We start from the raw sequence: 10,493 nt of genomic DNA on the forward strand, positions 1-10,493 counted from the left end.
AGGCACTTAAAGGTCGACCTACCTGACCGGGTGGTCCTCATGGATCGTTTGACAGCCGGCTCAGAGCTGACCAATGAGATTCAGCCCATCTCCGATTTGTCCAATCAGATTGAAACAGGAAGAGATGGCGTGTAGGATGTTTGAAGGTTTCACAATACTCGACAACACCGAAGACGTTCTTCAGGTCATTCAGAATTTCTGTGCAGAAACTTCCGTGTTCAGGTGAACAGCCCGCCTACCGAGGGATCTCATTGGTTAGTGTTCAAGCGCACCGTTCACCCATTGGCTAATTTTATGTTCCGCAAGAAAATCCCGTTTTTCATTGGTGGATTGGCAATTTGTAGACACTGTTCATGTATGTTAGAGGTCAAATAGATGTACCATTGAGAATATTTATTACTTTTATGTGAATTGTATAGAGATTATTCGTATTTATACTTATTCTATAAGTACATTACAGACAAGAAACCTTTTTATTCCTGTCTCACATCTGAATATGACTCTAAATCCTCACTTATTGTCTAACAATAATCACTTTTCCTCCTTTCTTTCTTTCTTTCTTTCTTTCTTTCTTTCTTTCTTTCTTTCTTTCTCCTATTTTTTACTGATCTTTTTTCTTTATTAACTTTTTCTTTAATAAACATTTTGTTTATCTATCTATCTATCTATCTATCTGTCTGTCTGTCTGTCTGTCTGTCTGTCTGTCGTTGTTTTTTATTTGTAAATAGTTGTTTGTTTTTTTGTTTAACCTCTTTGTATTTTATAAAATTGTATAAATGAGGAATTACACTGCTGTTGTATCTCTTGCTGTTTGCATTTAAACTGTAAAAATGATTTGAGTTGTGATTGTGGTTATGCAGTAGACTGATGGAGGTCTGATTTGACTCCTGTGGGAATTTCCGAAATAACAACATGTAGACGGAAGTGTGTGAGCAGACCTACAACCTCTCCCCCGGTCTGTCACTTCCACACAGAGAGAGAGAGAGAGAGAGAGAGAGAGAGAGATGTACTTTCACTTTCTATCCGACATGCTCATTCCCCTCCGCCTGCACACCGAACATGACATTAAACATTCAGAGTAGCGCCGGTAATAACGCCTGTTATAACCGCATCCACAAGGCCCTGAGCGCTGACACCAAACCGCGGGGGATTCGAGCCCTCCTACTGCTGACTGCGGTTCTGGGAGCTGAAACTTTCATCACAGCCGTGCTGCTGTACAGCTTCACCCGAGAGCTACACACGGTAACACACACACACACACACACACACACACACACACACACACACACACATCTTTCTTTCTTGTCTTTTTTTGCCTTCATTCCTCATCATGTGTTCATTTTCATGTGTTCATTTTATGATCTCATTAGTAAACGTTTGATAAAATCCCCTTATTTTTCCTGTAAACATGTAAACATATATTGTTGTTGCATTATCCTGGTAACGTTACTGTAACATTCCTGAAACATTCCTCCACTGTTTCTGCACCGTTACTGTATCATATCTGTAACATTCCCTCACTGTCTCTGTATAATTACTGTAACATTCTTGTAACTTTTCTGTCCTGTCTTTATAACGTTACTGTAACATTTCTGTAACATTCCTTCACTGTCTCTGTAATATTACTGTAACATTCCTGTAACTTTTCTGTCCTGTTTTTATACCGTTATCGTAACATTTCTGTAACATTCCTGCACTGTCTCTGTAATATTACTGTAACATTTCTGTTACTTTTGTGTCTTGTCTTTATAACATGACCATAACATTTCTGTAACATTCTTGTACTGTCTTTGTAACATTACTTTAACATTTCTTTGATATTCCTGTGCAGTTTAGTAACATTTCTTTAAAATGACTGTGACATAATTGTAACATTTCTGTTACTTTCCTGTGATGTTACTGTAACGGCATTCCTGTAACATTACTGTAATCTCCCTGTACATTTCTTGTAACACCTCTGTAACATAACAGCACTATCCTTGTGCAATTTCTGCAACGTCTCCGTAACAATTCAGTGTTTACGTTTCTTTACTTTCACATTCTCTCTGTCAGACCACTAAATCTCTGGACCATGACGTCTTCCCAACCGAGTGTCTCCAGGAACATGGCGGAGATCCAGCAGTGTGGCACAGCGCAGGCCTGGCAAGTTGCGATCTCATGATGCAAGAGTTCCAGAACAGCGTGAATATGGTATCGAGCCGATCCTCAGAGCATTAAACTAATCCCATATTCATCACAGAGATTCTGAGCCTCGGGTGTGGTCGAGTGACGTGTTCTTCTCAATTCCACAGAGACTCCTGCTGGATATTCGCAACTCCCTGTGGCAGAGTTTAGGAGGTAAATAAATATTCATTTTCATTCTCAGTTACTGAATATTAAGTATTGAAATCCATTAGAATTGTGTTAAAAGTTGCATTTAAAATGATACTATTTATTATTCATTATTATATGATAAAACTGAGTTTAAATTGCATTAAGCACATTGGAAATATACACTAAATGACCAAAGGTTCAGGACACCTGACTTTTCCAACCATATGAGCTTCTTCCACAAAACTACCCACAAAGTTGGAGGTACAAAATTGTATAAGACGTCTTTGGATGCAGAAGCATGACATTTTTCTTCACTTGAACTAGGAGACCTAAACCTGTTCCAGCATGACAATGAACACTGACTGTACTCCAGGCCTCCTCATCTTCTCACCTTCATCAGTACCTTACTTTACTAACACCCTTGTAGCTGAATGAATCTCCACAAAATCTAGTAGAACATCTTCCCAGAAGAGTGGAATGGGGACTAATTGTGTAATGGGACGTGTTAAAAGCAAAACCAATATTATGGTCAGATGTAAACAAACTTTTGTGAATATTCTGTGTCCTTTACAAAAAGTTATTTGATTATTTTGTACATTTTGCCATTTTAATATGCAATATCCGTACGAATAAAGGAACTAGGCGTATCTTTCTGAATAAAAGAAAAGCTACCCAGGTAGCCGTCAAGTTGATTGTAGATTTTTTGTGTATTTCACAGACCACAACATCACCCAGGTCTTCAAACCTGCGATACACGTCGGCGCGAAGCAGGAGCTCAAACAGCATCACCATCTGCAGAGAGCAGGTCTGAATAATATCCTCCCAAATGGTAATCCACGGCTAATCTCTTACTTCTTCACAACAAGTTAAAGTATTCTAGCAAAAAGATTTTAATATGTAATCAAGTGACGTGTGCAATCAAAGGATCAATCATGGCATGTTTAGTGTCCATGGTGTATTTCTTCATATCAGCACTGGATGAATTTATGGAACTCTGTGCCTAATTATATACTTAATTATGGAACCACATAAATTATCTGTTTTTAAGTAATTTTTTGCAGCTGTTCTCCCAAATGACAAATTATTAAACTATAACCTCAGGCCATTACTTTTTTACTCTGTATGTCAGATTTATTTTAGTATTTTTACATCACATTATATTTTGGGAGAATTTTAACTCTGGTGTTTATTAGATATGTTTCAGATTTAATTTTATTTGTTTATTTGACCAGAGAATTAAAAAAATTTACCTCAGAAATGTTCAAATTTTCAACTGAGAACGTTTGTATTTTACCTCAGAGATTTTCTGAAATTTTTACCTGAGAATTTTGTTTTTATTTTTGCAACTTTTGCCTGAAAATGTAATTTTACTACAGAATTTTACCTCAGAAATTAGTTTAGTAAATTTTCACCTGAGAATTGTTTGTATTTTACCTCAGAAATTTGCACCTGATAATTGTATTTTACCTCAATGAACCCAGACCTTTTTTTTTTTACCTCAGAATTGTATTTTTATTTAACATTTCTTCACCTCTGAATTACTTTTAGATTAGTTTACCAAATCTTATTCACTGGGGTTCAGCAAAAACCAGCCCCTATAATCTTCTGTCAAATTATTTCAGATTGAAATCACAGCCGTGAGATTGAACATTGTACATAACAAAAAGGGTTTGTTTTGTAATGTTCAACTCAGCAGCTTTTCTATCACCAGGTGATTCTCAGGATCCCTGTCTCATGTTCGAGCGTCTTCACTGGGATGTCCTGAGTGGACAGAGCATTCAGGAGGGCCTGATGATCCTCAGTCCTGAGGGAGAAATTGTGGTTCCTCAAGATGGGATTTATTTCATTTACTCACAGGTTCATTTTATAACCTCGCACACGAGACCTGACCTCCAGCTGGTCCAGTACCTGCTCAAGAGTACAGTGTTGCACCCGGAGCCAACGATGCTCGGCAAAGCTGGTCTGAGTCGGCGTCTCGGTTCCGAGCCCAGTATGGGTCTGTTATCCAGCCACCAGGGGGCGTTGTTTCATCTTGAGCAGGGAGATAGGCTCTCACTGTTTGTGAGCAACATGTCTGCCGTTCTCCTTCAGCCAGAGGCGACGTACTTTGGGGCATTTAAAATAGACTGATAAGGTGTAGACAGGAGTGCAGTAGCCCGATGATACTAAGCCTGTGGCTGGACAACAGAAGCCTCTGACTGGCTACTACAAAATCCAGCCGTATAGATTTTGTATCACTTTGTTAATAGACAATAAATCTATGGATCATGTAAAGAACACACAACACCAAATTTAACCGTGTACATATTATGCAGCAATAGCATAAACAATGATTTAGCTAAAATAAATAAATAAAACAAAGAATGATCAGCATAGTAACACTAGCATGCTAATAAACACTACCTGGGTATACTGGGATAATGTGTACCACATACCAAACCAGTCAACGTAACACTAACTTTAATCCAGATCTATAGTGATAATGTAAGCCAGAGGAGATTTACTAATATATACATGTTTTACTGAATATTTACACATTATATAAAGATAAAACATGTAATCAAGTAAAACATGTTTTAAATATTTAAATAATGGGGGGGAACAAAAACCTGAGACTTAGTTATATAAAAATATAATCTATTATCTTTTATTTTGAATATATTAAATAGGGGGCTGCATGTTATATTTTTACGTTATTATGCAAATTTTTGAAAAAGAGAAAATTTTATGTATGTAAAATGCAGATTTTGTTTGAATATATACAAATTTTTTAATTATACCAAAGTTGTTTGGGTTTATTGACTTCATTTGGGTTATAATTAATAACTTGAGAGAAATAAAAAAAAGAATTAAAAAAAGACCAGGACCAAGCTGAATACATAACACTGAATCCCGGATTTTTTTTTTTTATTGTGAGCCAGTTTATAAATGCAGGTATTTGACAAAAAAATTATTTCACTATGTCTATATAAAAAGTACAAGGGATGAACCACAAAATAAAAAAAAAAGGGAAAAAAGAAGGAAGGGATATCACATTAATACAGGGGGAAAGAAAACAAAAGGTCTATACAAAACCCCATCGAGGGAACAAGACAATAAATCTTCAAAACAAACAAAAAAAAAAAAAACATATGAACTTTAAGCTTAAAAGAAACTTTGCACCGTTTTTTTTTTTTACGTGTTTATACGATGAAACTACTAAATTCACTGTCTGGGCTTTAAAAATATTGTACAGTATGTAGGCGTGTAAAAAATAAAGACGGAAAAAAAAAAAGAAAAAAAAAAAAAAAAAAAAAGAGAGACGTGTGTGTCCTGGGCTCTCAGAACCGACGCCGCTTGTAGTCGATGGGTGGGCCGGGGCGGGGGAAAGGCAGAGGAAGACCACCAGGGTTTCCTCCAGTACCCTGAAAATAATTGTTAAATAAGAAATCTATTAAATAAATAAATAAGCGTGAGGATGCGAGTTTCAACACCGACAATAAATTGTGTTGATTTATGTAAATTGCTGCATCGTACCTCATTGGCAGGCATGTTCGGTGCTCCTCCTGGTGTGGGGTTTCCTCCCATTGAGGTCCTGTTCAGGGGAAGGCCTTGACCTTGGACCCCAGAAAGAACAATAAAGAAATAATTATAATAAATTTTTAAATATTTTCTTTAAGCAGGAAGTAAACAACAATAATAGGGAAACTAAAATTTTAGGGATATTCTGACATCAAATGAAAGAGAGAAATAAAAAATGAGAAAACGAGGGATGAAAAAGGGGTGTAGTTGAGTCTCACCTCCCATGTGCATCCTTATGTCCTGCTCCCTCTGTGATAGAAAGACAAAAATAAGGAGCGATTGAGGAGGAGTGTTCGGCTCATGAGTCTCGTCGACATATTGTTTTTCTGATCTGACCACTAGGTGTCACTATTCTCTCCTCGGTGAGAATAATGAGAACCTGAGGTGCTGTAATTATCATTCATGAAAAAATAATCCTCCACCACTCTGGCATTAAACACACCGTGTGTGTGTGTGTGTGTGTGTGTGTGTGTGTGTGTGTGTGTGTGTGTGTGTGTGCGCGCGCGGAGCATACCTTCTCACTGAAGTTGGCCCCAGTCCCTTGCTGTCTCCTCATCAGCTCCTCGGTGTGAGCCCTGAGCTCCTCCTCCCGGCGGCGCCGCTCCTCCTCCTGACGCAGCTCCATCTGCTTCCTCTTCTGCACCTCCTGGTTGTGCGCCTCCTCCATACGCCTCAGTTCCTCCTGCCTCCTCAAAAGATCTAAGAGAAGAGATACTCCGATTAGTAGAGAAAAGGGGGTTTGAATGAGATGGACAGAACTGGAGATGAAGGGTGAACAGCGTAAATTTGTATGTGAAATATAAAAGGAAGGAAAGGAAACAAACTAATGCACAAATGAGCTAAGATGGAGAGCTGAATGAGGGAAGCGAGAGATTGTGAGTGAGGGAGAGACTGAGAGGTGTAGGAGGTTCCTGGGACTCACCCTGCCTCATGAGCATGACCTGGTGCTCATGTCTGGCCGCCTCCATCTCCTGCTCCAGCTTCTCCTGTGCCTCCTTGATGTTCCTCTCCACCTGCTCATACTGCTGCTTTTCCATCTCCATCAGGGCTTTCCAGCGCATCGCGTACTCGTACTCAAATGACCCAGGCTGAGCAAAGCGGGGGGGCTGCTCGCGCTCCCTGACCACCGCACACACACACACACACACACACACACACACACACACACACACACACACAATCAGTGTTTGACTAATGTTAATAGTTTTGATTATGTGTCCAGCGTTCTTCTTACTCACTTGTGATACTGTGCGTTTTTGCTGACGAGTCTTTCTGGAAGCCCTTCGTCTTCATCCAACTGCTCCATGGGCTCCACCGTCACGGGCCGAGGAAACCTGAAAACACACACACACAGTCGTTTACACAGGACCGGGCTGATACACGTCCACTGTACAATCGTGGTTTCTGCAGGATTCACAAAAGTCAAATTCAGGACGTTTTGAAGACCCTTAAGAATTAAATTTAAGTTCAACATAAAAATATAAAAACACATACGTCTTTAGAGACTGACCTTAACCGAGCCCTAAATTATAGTAACATTAAACTCGCACTTCACCACAGCTGGAAAATAAACGTTGACTGCTTTAAACCACTAAGCTTCCACCACCTTTACACGGGACCGAGCTCAAAGGTCTTCATCCCTATGATTTCTTGGAGAACTCACGAGGTGAGCACTAAGGCTCCATCCGAGCACCGGTCCAGGGCTTTGCGTGCTGACGGCTTGTTGGCGAACTCCACGATGCCCTTCCCCGTGGGCCGCCCGCGGTCGTCCACGATCACGATGGCGCGTTCGATGGGGCCGAACATGGAGAAAGCCTCCTCCAGGAGCTCGTTGGATACAAACTGGGGCAGGTTCTTGACTGTGAGCGCGGCGCCGTGAGTGGCGAAGCGCACGCGGATCTGCCGACCGCGAAACATCGTGTCATCAAGCTCGGCTTTGGCGATGTCCGCGAGGGTCTTGGTTTCCTGGGGAGAACAAGAAAGCTCATGTTATACAAAAAGAACGTTCTGGATGTGTTCATTAGAAGCTCGGGGCGCTCTTACCAGGCGGATGAACCCAAAGCCTCGGTCCTTGTTGATGAAGATCTCGGAGGGTTTGCCATATTTGGAGAAGAGCTTTTCCACTTCTTCTTCAGAGGTACCCGCGGGCAGATTTCCGACGAACAGCCGGCTGCGCTGCGTGTACGTCTTCTCGCCGGGTTTCTTGAAGCTCGTCAGGTCGATGGTCAGACCGGCATCTGAGAAGCAAGCACGCAAGCAAGGTGGCGTATGGACATGTGTAGAACACGGGTTTAGGACGATGCGGTAAAGAGGTACTTACTAGGGCTGGGTTGTCCGGCACGGTCCGTGTGCTGCCCGTTGCTGTCGGTTCCGGGAGGCTTCCTGTCGTGCTGCACCCTCGGGGGGCCGTGGTTGTGCTGATCGGGACGTCCTCCTCGGTTTCCTTGCATCTGCGAGCGAACAACGTCAGCGTTTATATACATCACAACACAACACAACAAAGACTACGCGAAGTTAAATCAGTTCTGAGCTCTTGGGGTCACGTGATCCAAACATGGCAGCCACCAAGATAAATAGCAATACAGAATAGAATTGTAAAATCATTAATAATATACTAATGAAGGCTTTTTCTCTCTCCGAGTCGTGCACGAGTAAATAATAAAACACGATCAAACCAATCAGATTGATGTTGATCCTTTGTTTGGATCTTTATAACCACCATTGTTTCAACCTGGTTAGGGGCGACAATGGGTCCATCCCAAATACATCTGTGTACCTATAGATTTATAGGCGCCCTATACAGTGCACTAAATCCCCTTTATTCTCCTCCATTCAGGATTCGGCCATTGAAAGGCTGCACGTCAATACACTGTAACCGGACGATAATAACTGCGCAGTTTCAATTCACTTCCAATGTTTTCTTACACAATTATGATTTTTTTCAACCTAAATATTAGATAAGTGATTTAAAATATAACCCCAACACCAGGATTTATTAGCTATCGTGGCTAACCAGTGATGCTAACCAGAAAAACGGCTCCTCAGGTCTCTCCATAAAACAACGTTTTTACTGAGCGCCGGGTTTATAAACTGTAATATCCCCCAGACTTTTTACTCAGGTAACGGGTGCGCTTTATAGATTTATTATACAAAATGAGATAAAATCCTCCTCACCTTCACCCGGGCTGGAGTTATTCCTTTAAAAAGCGGCCGCACGCACAGAACTGGCCTCGACCACAAAGGAGCACGAGAGGAGGAGCGACTCACAACCGAACCCTGAGCGGCTTTCAGGAGTAACCATTCAGTCAGGGGACTGTTCTGGATTCTGATTGGATCTGAGTGCTGTCAATCACGCGACGGAGCAGCTGTCGGGCGTTTTGATTGGTCGAAAGTCCGTTTCGAAATACACAACGGAAGACATATTGGATTTTTTTGCGTGGCGGAAATGACGTAGTGAGGTAGCCTGCGGTGTAAAAAAGATAAAAACGTATATGTATTGATATATATATATATATATATATATATATATATATATATATATATATATATATATATATATATATATATATATTAATATGTATTAAATAAAAAATAGATATTTATATAACTACTAACTACTATAAATCTAATATACATTATATACTAATATATATTATAAAAATTATATTATAATATAAAATAATTGTATATAATAATACTCAATATTTATATTATTAATAAATAGCATTTTTTTATTTGAACATAACTTAAATTATTAAATTTCTACAATTTCAGTAGTCAGTAGAGTTGAACATAAGCATCAGATGCATATTATATATATATACACAATTAAAACATTTATTTGAACGAATGTAGTAACAGGTTACAACATTATAAAATATATATAATATAACATATCTAATCCCTGAGCTACCAAACAGCAAATATTGTTTAAAAGAAACCTCTTTTGTGTGCATATAGTCACATTCTGGTTTTAATGCCTTCACCCCTTCTCATAGTGAGTTTACTTTCTGAACTTTCTTTCAAACCTTGTTGGTTTTTCACTTTTAGCTCTTTAACTATTTTATTGGAGGGTCAGTTAGGAATCGTGAAGCCGAATGATACGTATAAACTTTAAACAAAACAGTTTGCAGAATCATTTAATTACATCTCATAACCCCATTTCCCCTAATATTAAAACAAGTGCAGTCAAAAAACGGCTGGTGAAGAACACTGAACAAACATCTTCTCCAACGTAGATGTTTGTGCAACGGAAAAAATATCATTATCATCCTTCTGTTCAACCACCAATACATCCTTCCAGGAGGAGATGTAGGATTCACACCAGGACCAGCAGGTTTAGAGCCATGTTCTTCCCCATAACCATCATCATCATCATCATTCTGCTGAACTCTATACTGCTAGAATATTCACTGATGATGATGTTTCACTAATATTTTTATTGCCTGTAATCATCATCAGTTCTACACAATTCTGTATTACTTCTATGATGGAGATTACTACTGTTATTCTGCACATATTCCCTGCCTGATATTCTCTTCATTTATATCACTACACTTTGCACAATGCTGCTGTTTGCCCTTCTGGAAGATGTTTAACAGCATTGTTCTTGTTGAGTT

At 39.6% G+C, this 10,493-nt stretch overlaps 2 protein-coding genes across 3 annotated transcripts; one reads left to right on the forward strand and one right to left on the reverse strand.

Moving 5' to 3' along the window:
- Positions 1–12: 12 nt before the first annotated feature.
- tnfsf10l4 (tumor necrosis factor (ligand) superfamily, member 10 like 4) lies at positions 13–4,961 on the forward strand. 2 transcript variants are annotated; one of them, XM_046839041.1, is made up of 6 exons: positions 13–254; positions 861–1,242; positions 2,053–2,190; positions 2,292–2,337; positions 3,032–3,118; positions 4,025–4,961. In XM_046839041.1, exons 2-6 carry the CDS (start codon positions 1,060–1,062, stop codon positions 4,441–4,443), a joined length of 873 nt encoding a protein of 290 aa, XP_046694997.1. In that variant the 5' UTR covers positions 13–254; positions 861–1,059; the 3' UTR covers positions 4,444–4,961. The 2 variants fall into 2 exon arrangements, with proteins under 2 accessions (XP_046694997.1, XP_046694995.1); XM_046839039.1 differs by having other exon boundaries at positions 16–254; positions 3,032–3,142; positions 4,025–4,960.
- A 228-nt stretch (positions 4,962–5,189) lies between these two features.
- nono (non-POU domain containing, octamer-binding) lies at positions 5,190–9,159 on the reverse strand. The gene is made up of 10 exons (XM_046839042.1): positions 9,049–9,159; positions 8,195–8,324; positions 7,918–8,111; positions 7,538–7,839; positions 7,113–7,208; positions 6,797–6,993; positions 6,389–6,573; positions 6,093–6,123; positions 5,830–5,909; positions 5,190–5,717 (listed from the first exon to the last, which is right to left on the reverse strand). Exons 2-10 carry the CDS (start codon positions 8,322–8,324, stop codon positions 5,634–5,636), a joined length of 1,299 nt encoding a protein of 432 aa, XP_046694998.1. The 5' UTR covers positions 9,049–9,159; the 3' UTR covers positions 5,190–5,633.
- Between the last annotated feature and the right edge of the window lie 1,334 nt (positions 9,160–10,493).

This window comes from Silurus meridionalis, chromosome 25 (genome assembly GCF_014805685.1).
Source record: "Silurus meridionalis isolate SWU-2019-XX chromosome 25, ASM1480568v1, whole genome shotgun sequence".
Taxonomy (NCBI): Eukaryota; Metazoa; Chordata; class Actinopteri; order Siluriformes; family Siluridae; genus Silurus; species Silurus meridionalis.

Bases quoted from the DNA above. Each gene is read 5' to 3' on its own strand.
- tnfsf10l4 (XM_046839039.1), top strand. From the start codon at position 1,060: ATGACATTAAACATTCAGAGTAGCGCCGGTAATAACGCCTGTTATAAC. The intron at 2,191-2,291 runs GTATCGAGCCGA...TCAATTCCACAG, and splicing joins TCCAGAACAGCGTGAATATG to AGACTCCTGCTGGATATTCG. The intron at 3,143-4,024 runs GTAATCCACGGC...TTCTATCACCAG, and splicing joins GAATAATATCCTCCCAAATG to GTGATTCTCAGGATCCCTGT.
- nono (XM_046839042.1), bottom strand. From the start codon at position 8,324: ATGCAAGGAAACCGAGGAGGACGTCCCGATCAGCACAACCACGGCCCC. The intron at 7,209-7,537 runs GTGAGTTCTCCA...GTGTGTTTTCAG, and splicing joins GGAGCCTTAGTGCTCACCTC to GTTTCCTCGGCCCGTGACGG. The intron at 6,574-6,796 runs GTGAGTCCCAGG...CTCTTCTCTTAG, and splicing joins GGTCATGCTCATGAGGCAGG to ATCTTTTGAGGAGGCAGGAG.